The 16,630-nt window shown below is 50.3% G+C and overlaps 2 protein-coding genes across 2 annotated transcripts in view; both read right to left on the bottom strand.

Moving 5' to 3' along the window:
* LOC123748409 (protein Fe65 homolog) overlaps nucleotides 1–16,630 on the bottom strand; it is a gene marked incomplete in the record, with an annotated part of 258,091 nt that overhangs the window by 224,942 nt on the left and 16,519 nt on the right.
* On the bottom strand, nucleotides 13,134–13,523 carry LOC138350883 (calphotin-like). The gene has a single exon (XM_069302331.1). The coding sequence runs from the start codon at nucleotides 13,521–13,523 to the stop codon at nucleotides 13,134–13,136; it is 390 nt and encodes a 129-aa protein (XP_069158432.1).

The raw sequence follows: 16,630 nt of genomic DNA, 5'->3' as shown, positions 1-16,630 counted from the left end.
TCTCTCTCTCCTTCCTTACCTACGTTACCTACTTGCCCTTCCTCCCCACCTCCCCACCCATCGTGCAGCTGTAACCCCTCCCCCTCACCCCTCCCCTCTTCCCCATTCAACAAACCCATTCCCCCACGGCCTCAGTTCGACGAATCGCATTTGAAAATAGAATTTGGCGCGGATTAAATTGCTTTACCTCTCTGGCAGCTCCGACTGTCTTTCTGACAAGGATGGGAGGGAGTGGAGGGAACTGGGAGGGAGTGGAGGGAAATGGGAGGGAGTGGAGGGAACTGGGAGGGAGTGGAGGGAAATGGGAGGGAGTGGAGGGAACTGGGAGGGAGTGGAGGGAAATGGGAGGGAGTGGAGGGAAATGGGAGGGAGTGGAGGGAACTGGGAGGGAGTGGAGGGAACTGGGAGGGAGTGGAGGGAACTGAGAGGGAGTGGAGGGAACTGGGAGGGAGTGGAGGGTACTGGGAGGGAGTGGAGGGTGCAAGGGGCGACAGGAAGACTTATCACAGAGTAATGTCTTCCCTCCCATTACACACACACACACACACACACACACACACACACACACACACACACACACACACACACACACACACACACACACACACACACACACACACACACATGCGGTGGAGGCTGACTCCATACACAGTTTCAAGTGTAGATATGACAGAGCCCGATAGGCTCAAGAACCTGTACACCTGTTGATTGACGTTTGAGAGGCGGGACCAAAGACCCAGAGCTCAACCCCCCGCAAGCACATAGGTATGAACACACACACCCGTATCCTGCTTCCATGAGTGGAAGACAAAAACTAGTTAAGAGTGACAAAGAAAATACAAGAATAACATGAAATAAGAAAAACAAAACAGAGAATCAAAGCAAAAGAAGGAAACACTGTCCAAAACAAAGCAACACTGCCCAAGATGGAAACACTGTCCAGAACAAAGCAACACTGCCCAAGATGGAAACACTGTCCAAAACAAGGAACACGTCAAAACAAACCTAACCAAGGAAAACATGAAACAAAAAGGTATGTGTGGAAAAGCTAGACTATTTCCCCCGGCCGCTTTTTGTCACAAAGATGTGAAAAAGATATTGGAAGGCCGGGAGGCTTGGCACGTTGCCTGGGGGATGTGGGGGATGCTGGAGGATGTGGGGGATGATGGAGGATGTGGGGGATGCTGGAGGATGTGGGGGATGCTGGAGGATGTGGGAGATATTTAGGGATTCTGATGGCTGTCGGTCTCAACATCGTGTATACTGGCAGACATTTTCCACCAACCTGTTGCCATTCACTTCCGTCCTGCCCATCTCGCCCGAGACTGTTCAACACGCTCCCGCTACACATAACTGGCCGGCCTCTCACGGTAGTCAAACGGGCACTCGTTAAACACTACTAAAGGATATCTGATCCACCAGGCTGTGATCCATACGTCAGGCTGCGACCAACAGTCTGGTTGACCGAAGTCACGAGACCACCAACCAGGAGGCCTGGTCAGAGACCGGGATCGCAGGGACGTTGATCCACGGAATCACCCCGGAGGGTAAGGTAATCCTTACTCCCGTGCTTCTCTCCTGTATTTGATATAGTATTTCTTGTCCTCACATGTCTTATCTATAGTATCTCTGTCCTCCTACATTCTCTCCCTTCCATGCCTCCTGTTCCTCACTATAAGAAGCAGGACTGGGGAATACGGAGCAATGTCTGGATAGAGTAATGCATGGTCATTGTTGCCAGTCTTCCCAACGTCAAGAAAGTGTCGTACTAAAGAGCCCTTATCCTAACCCACCAGAGGCCCCAAAACAGAAAACGGAACAATGTGTCAATGGCCGCTGCCGTTTTCTAGTATGGCAGTTTTTGACCTTTTCTACCTGGAGGATGTGGTTGTTTTACCATAGCATACCTGGGGCTCTATACGCTCTTTCATGTCTCTGTCTCTGTCTCTGTCTCTCTCTGTCTCTCTCTCTCTCTCTCTCTCTCTCTCTCTCTCTCTCTCTCTCTCTCTCTCTCTCTGTCTCTCTCTCTCTCTGTCTCTCTCTCTCTCTCTCTCTCTCTGTCTCTCTCTCTCTCTCTCTCTCTCTCTCTCTCTGTCTCTCTCTCTCTCTGTCTCTCTCTCTCTCTGTCTCTCTCTCTCTCTCTCTCTCTCTCTCTCTCTCTCTCTCTCTCTCTCTCTCTCTCTCTCTCTGGAAATTGTCTTCGAACTAGATGGAATATTTGCTCATTGTGTATAGAGAGGAGGAGGGACAACACACGTGTAAAGAGAGAAGATAATAAGAGGATGATAAAAGAGTGTTGGAGGAGTAAGGAACCATCCCGTGGAGAGTCCGCCTTGTCTTCTACTGGCAGTTAAGGCAGCTGCTGTCGTGAGACCATTACCCGGTACACTGTCATTCCGTGTTACCTCACACGCCTCTGCTGATGCCACTCCGGGCTCACCATAGCCCGTGCTACTTGGAACTTTTTGTTCCAGGTAGCGAATCTTAAACAAGAACAATCTGGTGATGACGCCACAACCTGTCCTTAGGCTAGGGTCGTCCAAGCGGCGCTCCATCTCACCTCTTTTAACCCTAATGCCTATTACAAATTTGTACTTTCTCAGATATGTTAATCATGGGAGACATCTCCCGTCACGCAGGGTGCAGTCGCACCTCCACAGATCTCCAGTATCGTCTATTGATACTGGTAATGGCTCAAAGGGGCCTCCACTTACGGGCTATTCATGCCCGTGCAACCTTTTGGGTGGCTTAATCTTCATCAATCAATCGATATGTTAATATTATCACATACTGGGATGTGTTGGATAGTTAGGCCTAACTTAGGTTAGGTTCTGTCGGCAGTTATTGGTATTTGCGTTTAGATTCTGAAGCATTTAGAGAGGTGGGATTCGAGCAGAGGGCATGAACGAAGCACTACTCAAGAACACGACATACATCACACAACCCGTCCTCATCAACAAAGGTCAAATGCTCGTTACTTCAACTGCTAAACCGTCATATTTATGAACTTAAGGCATTTACACACGACTCGCAACTGATGACGTTCGAAAATTTCTGTAAGTGAGCTACGCTGACGACCTCTGTTCGAACCACAACCACAAAGTTCGACCACTGTTCGAACTTTGAACAGGTTCGAGCCTGTTCGAAGCTGTAAATGCTTCACCCACGTACCTCAAATGCAAATAATCACCAACAGAATCTAAACACTTAACCCTAACCCCTAACCAGCCTAAGTATACACAGAAGTTTAATGAATAATAATATTTATATATGAGAATATCTTTAATTCACAGTACGTTATAAAAATGGATGAATTTCGTCTTGGGAGACAGCCGCCGCATTAACGAGCCTAGCCTGAGGACGGGTTGTGTCATCACTTGTCAGTCGAGACTAAAGTGGTTTTCGTCCATAAACCAACCCGTCCTCTCGGATAGTACATCGTATTTTGACGTATAAATCCCTCCAAGGCCAAAAACTTACATACTGAAAATCACAGCGGCTCGCAAAATTGACGTAATGTCCCGTTTTCTATTCGTAGGTCCTCGGTTAGGTTAGGTTCGGGCAATTTAGCACATCATTTTTGTGAGGGTAAGAGTGCCCATCTTGACCCTTCCAAGTGTCCATCCTGACCCCTTCCAAGTGCCCATCCTGACCCCTTCCAAGTGCCCATCCTGGCCCCTTCCAAGTGCCCATCCTGACCCCATCCAAGTGCCCATCCTGACCCCATCCAAGTGTCCATCCTGACCCCATCCAAGTGCCCATCCTGACCCCATCCAAGTGCCCATCCTGACCCCATCCAAGTGCTCATCCTGACCCCATCCAAGTGCCCATCCTGACCCCATCCAAGTGCCCATCCTGACCCCATCCAAGTGCCCATCCTGACCCCATCCAAGTGCCCATCCTGACCCCATCCAAGTGCCCATCCTGACCCCATCCAAGTGCCCATCCTGACCCCATCCAAGTGCTCTATGGTCGTAATTCTCCTGATAGTTTCCTTCGACTCTCCCTCACGGGGCAACAAGGCCATATGTGTATAAACATGTAATTACCCTCATAGTGCTATCAAGCTCTGTAATTACACCGCTAATGACTGCCACGCCCCGCGGCCACGCGCCAATTTGGGTCGACCGGTGCGGTCCGCTGATTGGTCCTATGTACTAAGTGACGTCAGTCTGTAGCCGTACGATGTGTTGATTGGTCCTTTTGGTAGATATGACGTCAGTATGTGGGCGTACGATGTGTTGATTGGTCCTTTGGTAGATATGACGTCAGTCTGTGGGCGTGCGATGTGTTGATTGGTCCTTTGGTAGATATGACGTCAGTCTGTGGGCGTACGATGTGTTGATTGGTCCTTTGGTAGATGTGACGTCAGTCTGTGGGCGTACGATGTGTTGATTGGTCCTTTTGGTAGATATGACGTCAGTCTGTGGGCGTACGATGTGTTGATTGGTCCTTTTGGTAGATATGACGTCAGTTTGTGGGCGTACGATGTGTTGATTGGTCCTTTTGGTAGATGTGACGTCAGTCTGTGGGCGTACGATGTGTTGATTGGTCCTTTGGTAGATATGACGTCAGTCTGTGGGCGTACGATGTGTTGATTGGTCCTTTGGTAGATATGACGTCAGTCTGTGGGCGTACGATGTGTTGATTGGTCCTTTTGGTACATATGACGTCAGTTTGTCCCCCTCCGCTCTTCAATAATTCATGCTGTCGGGGACAGGAAGGCTGTAGGTATGTATCGAGGTCACCTCCGAGGTCGAATTGCTTACCCTCAAAGTCAACGCACAACAGCTGCCCTACTCCCGAGTACCTATCACCTCCTAGGTGAACAGTCACATTAGGTGAAGGAAAACGTGCGCAACCGTATCTGTCCCGCATGGGAATCGAATCCCAACCCGGGATGAGCCTCAACCAGTGAGAAGGTAGAAATAGCTTAAGCTACTGGAGCCTGACAGCTGGGTGGACAGCGCTTCGGATTCGTAGTCCTGAGGTTCCCGGTTCGATCCCTGGTGGAGGCGGAGACAGATGGGCAAAATGTTTCTTTCGCCCTGATGTCCCTGTTACCTAGCAGTAAATAGGTAGCTGGGAGTTAGACAGCTGCTACGAGCTGCTTCTTGGGGGTGGAGGACTGGTCGAGGACAGGGCCGCGGGGACACTAAGCCCCGAAATCATCTCAAGATAACCTCAAGAAGATACTTTCTCCCTTTGAGATGTATTTTAACGTGCCAATAAACGTACTTGAACTAGTGAGAAGCTAGTATGAACTAGCCTAACACCCGCTTAAGTTGTTGTTATAGATTCAGCTACTCGGAAAAAAAGTTCCAAGTAGCACGGGCTATGGTGAGCCCGTAGTGGACTTACCTGGCACAGGAACGGGGGGCTGTAACTGCGCTCAAGTCCACATACACTCGTTTATATCTTATTAACAACCCAGATGACGTCAAGCGAGGCAGTCCAGCCAATTGGATGAAGTCACAATGAGTCGAGTGAAAGGGCGCGAATGAGTCGTCCCCAGCTAATAAAGTTCACTCATTTCCATGAGTGAACTGTCACCCACACAGGTGGCGGACACGGGCCCGGCGTCTGTCAGTCGCTGGCCGTGTCAACCAGGACGAACGAGGACCGTGTCCGCCTGATTTATCGACGCGACTCGCTCACTAATATCGTGTTGGTAAGGAACAAATTAATTGAACCAGGGGAAGAGTACGACAATCACGTCGCCAGATTTACGAAGCTGGTCTTAAATAAGCGACAAGGACTGTAGTCATTAATGTGATTAATTATTCTTATTTTTATGATAGATATCTAGTGTTTGGATTTACCTAGCAGTAAAATAGGTACCTGGGTGTTAGTCAGCTGTCACGGGCTGCTTCCTTGGGGGTAGAGGCCTGGTCGAGGACCGGGCCGCGGGGACACTAAAGCCCCGAAATCATCTCAAGATAACCTCAAGATAAGATAACCCCGCCTACATTCATTCTTTCTGTCCCGTCCTGTCTCTCTGTCTGTCTGTCTGTCTCTGATGGTGGTGTGTGTGGTGTGGTGGAAGGGGGTGGAAGTGATGGTATGGGGTGTGGAGGTTGTGTAGAGGGGGTGTAGAGGGGGTGTGGAGGGGAGTGTGGAGGGAGTGTGGAGGGGTCTGTGTAGGGGGTGTGGAGGGAGTGTGGAGGGGGTGTAGAGGGGGTGTGGAGGGGGTGTGGAGGGGGTGTGGAGGGGGTGTGGAGGGGGTGTAGAGGGGAGTGTGGAGGGGTCTGTGTAGGGGATGTGGAGGGAGTGTGGAGGGGTCTGTGTAGGGGATGTGGAGGGAGTGTGGAGGGGTCTGTGTAGGGGGTGTGGAGGGAGTGTGGAGGGGGTGTGGAGGGGGTGTGGAGGGGGTGTAGAGGGGAGTGTAGAGGGAGTGTGGAGGGGTCTGTGGAGGGGAGTGTGGAGGGAGTGTGGAGGGGTCTGTGTAGGGGGTGTGGAGGGGGTGTGGAGGGGGTGTGGAGGGGGTGTAGAGGGGAGTGTGGAGGGGGTGTGGAGGGGGTGTAGAGGGGGTGTGGAGGGGAGTGTGGAGGGGTGATGATCACCCTCTATTACCTGGGCCGACAGCTGCTTTATGCCGGGGGGTAGGAGGGGGGTCGCCGCGCCCCACGCCAAGTGCCTGCACTTCCCTGTCATTAACCTCACGCCCTCCCACTCTAGCCTTGACTGTGTAGTCCTGGCAGTGTAGTCTAGTGAACCTGTCCTGACAGTGAAGCCCCTCACAGTGTAACACTGGTGGTGTGGTGCAGGCCACTAGTCTTCAATGGAGTCATAACTGACAGTGTAAAACTCTAAAATCTGCTCAGTGTTGATTGGTTTTGTTGTTAAAGATTCGCTACCTGGAATAAAGTTTCCAAGTAGTACGGGCTATGGTGAGCCCGTCGCAGTGTTTATTGTGGAGAATGGGCGAAAGGTGACACACAGACAGACACACACACACACACACACACACACACACACAGACAGACACACACACACACACACACACACACACACACACACACACACACACACACACACAGACAGACAGACAGACACACAGACAGACAGACAGACACACACACACACACACACACACACACACACACACACACACACACACACACACACACAGAACAACAGACAGGCACACATACACACACAAACTATATATATATATCAGCTGTATACGCAAGGTTGACCACCATAAACCAAGCCTTCAGAAACCTGAAAATGAGTCGTCCACGTATGTGAGACCAATATGGGAACATGCAGCGCTATATGAAGCTCCATAGAGGCCAGAGGTATGTCACTACCACCAAAGCTGAGAGGTACGAGTTAGCCAACCTCAGCGCGGCAGGAAGAGAAAAGAAACAGAGGAGACATGTTCACCACATACATAATACTAACAAAAACGATACGGCAAGGACAGACGAGGGTAGAGCACGAACAACGGGAAACAAACAGCTGGAATAAACCAATGGCTTTTAACAGACAAGAAAGAACTATTCAAGTCAGTGTAGTTAACCACATGAAATGAATTAAATAGTGAATTTTTTCAAGACGGAGTCTACTGAAAGCTTCAGATGTAGATTGTAGATTGATTGATTGATGAAGATTAAGCCACCCAAAAGGTGGCACGGGCATGAATAGCCCGTAAGTGGTGGCCCTTTTGAGCCATAACCAGTATTAAGAGCTGATACTGGAGATCTGTGGAGGTGCGACTGCACCCTGCGTGACGGGAGATGTCTCCCGTGATGTAGATTGTACACACAGCTTCACATATATAGAAGATGGGGGCTATTCATGCCCGTGCCACCTCTTGGGTGGCTTAATCTTTATCAATCAAGCAATCTTATTGACAGCGTGAGACGTAGATATGACCGTTTAATGGCTCGGAAACCTGTCCACTCTCCACGAAAAATCGAGACAGGGATTAATAAGTTAAATCTTATCCCTAACAGATAACCAGATGAGCTCTAATAGGCCAGTTATTAGACGCGACTGATCCATGTTTCAACCACTGCTTCAACAGGCACCACGGAGCCCTACAGTGCCTCACCAGCCCATGGTGTGCACTGGCACTGTGTCCTGGCAGTATATCTGGCACCGGTGGCACTAAATGGCACTCTCAACCACAGCTGACGGTTTGCTGGTCATGTCTGCTGTTACTGACTTTCGCCTCGCTGGTTCTTTAAGTCTTTCTTCATGTTGCCATGTGTAGCTTGTGGTTACAATGGCCGGCCAGCCAGCCAGCCAGGCAGCCAGCCAGCCAGCCAGCCTGTCAGCCTGTCAACCTGCCTGCCTGCCTGCCTGCCTGCCTGCCTGCCTGCCTGCCTGCCTGCCTGCCTGCCTGCCTGCCTGCCTGCCAGCCAGCCAGCCAGTCAGCCAGCCAGCCAGTCAGCCTGGCAGCCAGTCAGCCAGCCATGCTACACACCATAATGGTCGTAACATACTCATCACTATCGTGCTTTCAGTTCCGTGTACGTGTATTGTGCCTCATGCCTGTAACACGTCCAGATCACACACCAGGTGAAAACACATATATACGTACGCATATGTATGCAGACATGTGTACCATTCATTTCAAGATACACATGTATGGTGTAGCTATGTGGTGCTGATGGCATGGCGGTGTGGTGTTGATGGTGTAGCTATGTGTTGATGGTGTGGCTATGTGTCGATGGTGTAGCTGTGTCGATGGTGTAGCTGTGTTGATGGTGTAGCTGTGTTGATGGTGTGGCTATGTGTTGATGATGTGGCTATGTGTCGATGGTGTAGCTGTGTTGATGGTGTGGAGCAGCAGCCGAGCGTCTGATAATATCACTATATATATTCAGTAATCACAAACACCCCCCTCCCCCCGCACCTCTCTTAAGACAGTCTTAACTTCAGTAAGATAAGCGTTAAGTTCTACCTCTGAAGCCTTGAGGGCGCGCCTAGCGCGAGATATGTTTGTCAGCGCCCCGGGGTCTCAGAACCACGTAGGGAAATATAATCCTGGGAGCAAACTTTATTGAAGATGGAACTTGAGCTGTAAGGGGCTGTGTATACTCTGTGATACGCGCACACAGTAAAGGGGAGACTGAGGGGAGGAAAGTCAGATGACAGCAAGCTGTATGTGAGGGGTCCGAGTCACATTTTGTATTTCATAGTTTTGTATTTCATTGGGGAGCCGGTCGGCCGAGCGGACAGCACGCTGGACTTGTGATCCTGTGGTCCCGGGTTCGATGCCGGGCGCCGGCGAGAAACAATGGGGCAGAGTTTCTTTCACCCTATGCCTCTGTTACCTAGCAGTAAAATAGGTACCTGGGTGTTAGTCAGCTGTCACGGGCTGCTTCCTGGGGGTGGAGGCCTGGTCGAGGACCGGGCCGCGGGGACACTAAAGCCCCGAAATCATCTCAAGATAACCTCAAGAAGATAGTGACGATTTGGCAGGTGGTAATGTGATGCCTGAAGCTTCCCCCTCATTGTAGAACATCAGTGAAGAACATCAGGGATGTTATATTATTGTGAGACTCAGGTTATGAACTGTTCTGCTTGAACAACATCTGCAGCAACCAACACCGTTATGTTAAGAGAGATATTGTTATAGAACACATCTTGGAGAAGTTCTCGATGTTAGGTCAAGTGGAGAACTGAAGAACATTTTCCTCGTACATAAGAGCAATAGTGTTTTAAGAGGTGGTATAGGGATGGGGTTTTGACGGTTGTTCAATTGAACATTCTACACCCGGGGGGGTTAAACACAGTACGTCATGTAAGCTGCCACCAATTCAGTACTTCAAGACGCTGCTTCACTAGCGACTACACTGACGCTGTTCTTGAAGATGGTCACTGCATTAGAAAATTTGAGGTTCCATACTTGCTACTTTGTCGGAAGAACATAGTGCCATACCCAGCCCAAAGCCACCTGTTATATCTAGAGCCACAGAGCTCTTAGATATAACAGGTGCTCTAGATATATGACGCTAGAGCTCTAGCTTCACCTCTAGCTCCACCTCTATACACATACTGGTGACAAGTACAAAGTTTAAGTTGGCCAAAAGTTATCTAATGCTCTCTCCTGTGAGTAAAAGTTAATGTTTTTCATACTGGAAAGTTATTGGTGAGGTTAGCCGTCTCTTGAGTTGCTGAGTGGTGGTGGTTGTGGCTCTAGTGCATTTGTTTCTACATATACGCGCGCTCCAGGCCTCTCTACACAGCCCCACTCCTGTGCCAGGTAAGTCTACCACGGGCTCACCATAGCCCGTGGTACTTGGAACTTTTTGTTCCAAATAGCGAATCTTAAGCAACAACGTCTTTCTACTTACCTCCTTGAGTCTACACCACCGAGCTCCGGCTCTTGGTCTTCGCCTTCCTAGCTGTGTGCTGGCTAATGTAAAGTTTCCCAACCTGTGTTTCTCCTCTCGTATCCTGTGACAATGTGTATGAAGGTGTTTTCGTTCATCAGTTTATTTTATTATCTTAAATTACACTCAAAGTATTTGTTCTTTGTTTACTGAAAGTTAATTTTCTTGTTTTAAATTGTTACTGAAAGTATATTGTCTTCCTTGCCTGTCACTTGGGTGTCTCCAGCTCATCACACAGGCTTTGTGTCTTGTTATTAGTTACTGCAAAGGTTTGCTGCCTTTCTTTATTGTAACTTTCCTTAAATGTTTATTGTGTATATCATGTCCCCTCTCCCTCTCTCTCTCTCTCTCTCTCTCTCTCTCTCTCTCTCTCTCTCTCTCTCTCTCTCTCTTTCTCTTTCTCTTTCTCTCTCTCTCTCTCTCTCTCTCTCACTCTCACTCTCTCTCGCTCTCTCTCGCTCTCTCTCGCTCTCTCTCGCTCTCTCTCGCTCTCTCTCGCTCTCTCTCGCTCTCTCTCGCTCTCTCTCGCTCTCTCTCGCTCTCTCTCTCTCTCTCTCTCTCTCTTTCTCTTTCTCTTTCTCTCTCTCTCTCTCTCTCTCTCTCTCTCACTCTCACTCTCACTCTCTCTCGCTCTCTCTCGCTCTCTCTCGCTCTCTCTCGCTCTCTCTCGCTCTCTCTCGCTCTCTCTCTCTCTCTCTCTCTCTCTCTCTCTCTCGCTCTCGCTCTCGCTCTCTCTCTCTCTCTCTCTCTCTCTCTCTCTCTCTCTCTCTCTCTCTCTCACTCACTCTCTCTAAGACGTCTAAGACGTCTGTAGCGTAACCTTTTGTGTGGTACTGGGTCAAAGACATATGTAAGTTCTGCCCATTCATCTCCGTCTTGCCTGATTGTCGTCAATTTCCATCAGACCTGGTTGATACCTGGTTGATGGGGTTCTGGGAGTTCTTCTACTCCCCAAGCCCGACCCGAGGCCAGGCTTGACTTGTGAGAGTTTGGTCCACCAGGCTGTTGCTTGGAGCGGCCCGCAGGCCCACATACCCACCACAGCCCGGTTGGTCCGGCACTCCTTGGAGGAAACAACCTGCAGCCATCACAGCCATGTTGGTGCGTGTATATATACCAAACAGCCTGGTGGACCAAGCTCTCACAAGTCAAGCCTGGCCTCAGGCCGGGCTTGGGGGAGTAGAAGAACTCCCAGAACCCCATCAACCAGGTATATGTGGGCCTGCGGGCCGCTCCAAGCAACAGCCTGGTGGACCAAACTCTCACAAGTCAAGCCTGGCCTCGGGCCGGGCTTGGGGAGTAGAAGAACTCCCAGAACCCCATCAACCAGGTATATGTGGGCCTGCGGGCCGCTCCAAGCAACAGCCTGGTGGACCAAACTCTCACAAGTCAAGCCTGGCCTCGGGTCGGGCTTGGGGAGTAGAAGAACTCCCAGAACCCCATCAACCAGGTAATGTCTATCCACCTCTGAATTATTATTCTTTCAGGGGACTCAGTGACCAGGGTCGGCCCCTCAACACATCCCGTACGACTCAATCTTGTCTATTACTAACATATTAGCACACACCTTCAGAAAGACAAACAATAAACAATTAATCAGCACAAACAGCAGGTAAACAGCGCCGGAAGTGTCGGCAATTTCTCGGTGTGACGAAGTCTTCAAGACTTCCAACTCCGTCCATTAGAGAGAAGAAAGTTTTCTTTACTCAGCCAATTTTTGGCACAACTTAGCCAACACACTGAACCTGTAATTACTGGGGATATGGCTCTTTAGTTAAGGGGAGAGGGAGAGAGAGAGAGAGAGAGAGAGAGAGAGAGGGCAGGGGGTCCTTGTAAGTCCTTGTAACTGAAACTTACAAGGACTGCCCAACAGGCTGACCTGGCATATGCCAGGTCATGCACCAGTGATCCAGGTCATGCACCAGTGAGTCAGGTCATGCACCAGTGAGCCAGGTCATGCACCAGTGAGCCAGGTCATGCACCAGTGAGTCAGGTCATGCACCAGTGAGTCAGGTCATGCACCAGTGATCCAGGTCATGCACCAGTGATCCAGGTCATGCACCAGTGATCCAGGTCATGCACCAGTGAGTCAGGTCATGCACCAGTGAGTCAGGTCATGCTCCAGTGAGTCAGGTCATGCACCAGTGAGCCAGGTCATGCACCAGGAAGGGGTTGCAGCGTGTGCAGGTTGCCATGGTAACCAGGCTTGACCCCTCGGGCCCTGGTTGCTATACGTCCCCTCGGACTCTATATATTTTATCCAGGGAGTTTCTTCCCTGATTTTTCTATCCTACTTTCTTTCTCGTTTGTCTTGAGACGAGGTCATTAGGGATGACCTGGGGTGGTTGAGGACACACATGGGTCCCGTCTGACCCACGGGGGTGGACACAGGTCAACGCTATAATACATATATGGCCCCCACAACACATATGGATCATGTGTCTACACACCGCAACCGAGTTATATATAATCATATACACATAAGGTTATAATAACAAGGTTGTGAATATATATACATGTATATAGTTGTGGTTACGTGTAGCTGATATACCACAATCATCGCCGCTACCACTATACTGCCACCACAACCACCACCTCACAACCACGGCCACCCCGCCACCACAGGGGTGGCCATCACAGGGGTGGCCATCACAGGGGTGGCCACCACAGGGGTGGCCATCACAGGGGTGGCCATCACAGGGGTGGCCACCACAGGGGTGGCCATCACAGGGGTGGCCATCACAGGGGTGGCCATCACAGGGGTGGCCATCACAGGGGTGGCCATCAAACGGTGGCCATCACAGGGGTGGCCATCACAGGGGTGGCCATCACAGGGGTGGCCATCACAGGGGTGGCCATCACAGGGGTGGCCATCACAGGGGTGGCCATCACAGGGGTAGCCACCACAGGGGTGGCCATCACAGGGGTGGCCATCACAGGGGTGGCCATCACAGGTGTGGCCATGACAGGGGTGACGACCACAGGGGTGGCCACCACAGGGGTGGCCATGACAGGGGTGACCACCACAGGGGTGGCCATCACAGGGGTGGTCATCACAGGGGTGGCCATCACAGGGGTGGCCACCACACGGGTGGCCACCACAGGGATGGCCATCACAGGGGTGGCCATCACAGGGGTGGCCATCACAGGGGTGGCCATCACAGGGGTGGCCATCACAGGGGTGGTCATCAAACGGTGGCCATCACAGGTGTGGCCACCAAAGCACAACAAAGCTACACAGTCAGGTGGCCAGCAAAGAAATTAAAAGAAAACCTTAACAAACTGTGGGAAAGGCCAGACAACTGGCTGTTAGAGTAAAACCCCCCACCAAGTGCAAGGTAATGAGAGCGAGAAAGAGATAAGGAGACCACAATCTCTGGGAGACGCCATAGTGCCAGCACTTACACCCGCGGCTCACATAAACTCCAGCACTATATGTGACGAAGGTACACATTACACACACACACTTAAAATCCTAACTAAAAGACTCGGTCAAGACTTTGCAACCTACGTAGGACCATCGTTTAAATATGCAGCACCGGCCTGAAATCCGTACCTCGTGTAGAACAACAACCACCACCCACTACCACCACCCACAACCAAACCAACACTCCCGCCCCCCCCCCTCAATGACCCCATCAACCTCCCCCCCCCCCCCCGCTCCAAGTCTAGCTAAGAGGTCGTTAAACTGGTGTTGAGGTCAGAGATAAAGACCAAAGCCAGGATAATACTCCCATCAGCCAAGAACAACAAATCTGACTTGTTGGTGCAGGGAGTGTCTGGGAGGAGGCGAGTGTTGGGAGCACAAATTGCTTCCTGGTGTGTGTGTGTGTGTGTGTGTGTGTGTGTGTGTGTGTGTGTGTGTGTGTGTGTGTGTGTGTGTGTAGGTGTGGAGGCTCTCCGGTGGCTCCACCTTAGGCCCTCCCTACTGTGTGTGTGTGTGTGTGTGTGTGTGTGTGTCTCACACTCAAAACTACCCATACTAGGTGAACGCTTATGGTCCAACATGTGCGTGTCTGCTCCCGCGCACACACACACACACACACACACACACACACACACACACACACACACACACACACACACACACACACACACACACACACACACACACACCAAATGGAATGCATTAGGGGGTGATGTGGTGGAGGCTGACTCTATACACAGTTTCAAGTGTAGATATGACAGAGCCCGATAGGCTCAGGAATCTGTACACCTGTTGATTGACGGTTGAGAGGCGGGACCAAAGAGCCAGAGCTCAACCCCCGCAAACACAACTAGGTGAGTACAACTAGGTGAGTACAACTAGGTGAGTACACCAGGGTACAGCCGGAAGCCTCCCCAAAGCCTCACCCACAACAACCAACAATGACTACAACTGATTACGAATTAACCCCTACCATTGTTCTTCCCTTAAAAACACTAACTGGTTACAAGCACAGCGGCAGGCCCACACACAAAGGACAAATGTCACGGCCAAACACCTTCACAAAACACACCTATATTCCTCTTGTACAGTTGAGTATTGGTCCTGGTATACAGGTGTTGTATCCTGGCCCCTGACCAGGCCCTAGTCGCCAGGCCCTAGTCACCAGGCCCGAGTCGCCAGGCCCTAGTCGCCAGGCCCTAGTCACCAGGCCTTAGTCACCAGGCCCTAGTCGCCAGGCCCTAGTCACCAGGCCCTAGTCACCAGGCCCTAGTCACCAGGCCCTAGTCACCAGGCCCTAGTCACCAGGCCCTAGTCACCAGGCCCTAGTCGCCAGGCCCTAGTCACCAGGCCCTAGTCACCAGGCCCTAGTCGCCAGGCCCTATAGTCACCAGGGTCTCAGACATCCTGCTTCTTGAGAAAATATGGAAGCCGTTCGATGGGATCGATCCCGTGTGCGCCTGGACTCCTCATGAGTGTGAGGTTGTGTGTCTGGGGAGTCTAAGGACGGGGGTTCAATCCCATTGTATTGCTTCAATATTTTCTTGTAGATATATCACGTTGTAGTGGTTTTGTTGTGCATGTTACCTCTGTTTTTGGGTTCTCAAAGATCAATTTTAACTTTACACACACGCTGAACTGATATGAACTTGTGCATTAGATAAAGTAAATGGAGAGATAATGTGATACAAGCCAGCCAGGTTGTCACACACATCAAGCCAGGCCCACAAGCCAGGCTTGGGCAGTAATGAACTCCCAGCACCCAGCCCAGGTATATTCCAGGTATGATACGTGATTACCAACAGCAGATGAGAGCTCGTGAATGCTACCAGGGATATACATATGAATAGAGGCTGCCTAAATTTGAAGCTCCCTTAAGGGGAGGTTCTATGCTCCACATTATGTATAATATGGTAACACAGTGGTAGTGGATATATATCCTTAAGGTATCACCACTACCACACATGCTCCTGATATTTAATACAAACAACATTACAAAATGCGAGCTGATCTCACCAAATGTTACTAAAGAAAGCAACAGAACACATCCATACAAGGCAGCTCCTATTTACATTCATCCAAACATATTCGCGTACATATCACAAGCTATAAATGAATAGTTATAAAGAGAACCCCAAATATAATGAGAACGAGGAAATATGAGAGTTCAAAAGGCAAGGAACTCACTCCTGAGCAGAAGTACAAATATACACAAGAGTTAGTACCGTAGAACTAACTCAGCTTATGTAAAGTCATAGTGTACCCTCCACACACACACACACACACACACACACACACACTCCCACATGTACTGGCAGAGGTGCTGGGGTAGAGTTGTCTTGCTGAGGCTGTATATAACACTGGTACCTTCCCCCTGCTAGGTTGTGGAGCCTCGGGTTTGTTTCCCTGCAGGTGGTCGCTTCCTTGTGTGTGTGTTATCTTCCTTGTGTGTGTGTGTTATCTTCCTTGTGTGTGTGTGTTATCTCTACCTCGTAGGAACTCCGCTACTGATCCATCCACTGCCAATAAAGATTTAAGATATCTCGTCTGCTTATTTGGAAAAATCTCTCTGTCTCTGTCTCTCTCTCTCTCTCTCTCTCTCTCTCTCTCTCTCTCTCTCTCTCTCTCTCTCTCTCTCTCTCTCTCTCTCTCTCTCTCTCACACACACACACGTCCACCGCCTCATTCCGTTGATGGTCAGAACTTGGACAGTTAAAATTCAGGAGGAAGTCATAGTACGAGGTAATAACAGCATCTGATGACAGCCATGAGTAGGGCAAGTGCTCCAATTACTGCCACCACCACCACCACCACCACCACCACCACCACCACCACCACAACCACCACCACACCA

This window comes from Procambarus clarkii, chromosome 47 (genome assembly GCF_040958095.1).
Source record: "Procambarus clarkii isolate CNS0578487 chromosome 47, FALCON_Pclarkii_2.0, whole genome shotgun sequence".
Classification (NCBI taxonomy): Eukaryota; Metazoa; Arthropoda; class Malacostraca; order Decapoda; family Cambaridae; genus Procambarus; species Procambarus clarkii.
The sequence above is the reverse complement of the archived record's forward strand: the minus strand, read 5'-3'. Positions and strand labels throughout refer to the sequence as shown.

Bases quoted from the DNA above. Each gene is read 5' to 3' on its own strand.
- LOC138350883 (XM_069302331.1), bottom strand. From the start codon at position 13,523: ATGGCCACCCCTGTGATGGCCACCCCTGTGATGGCCACCCCTGTGATG.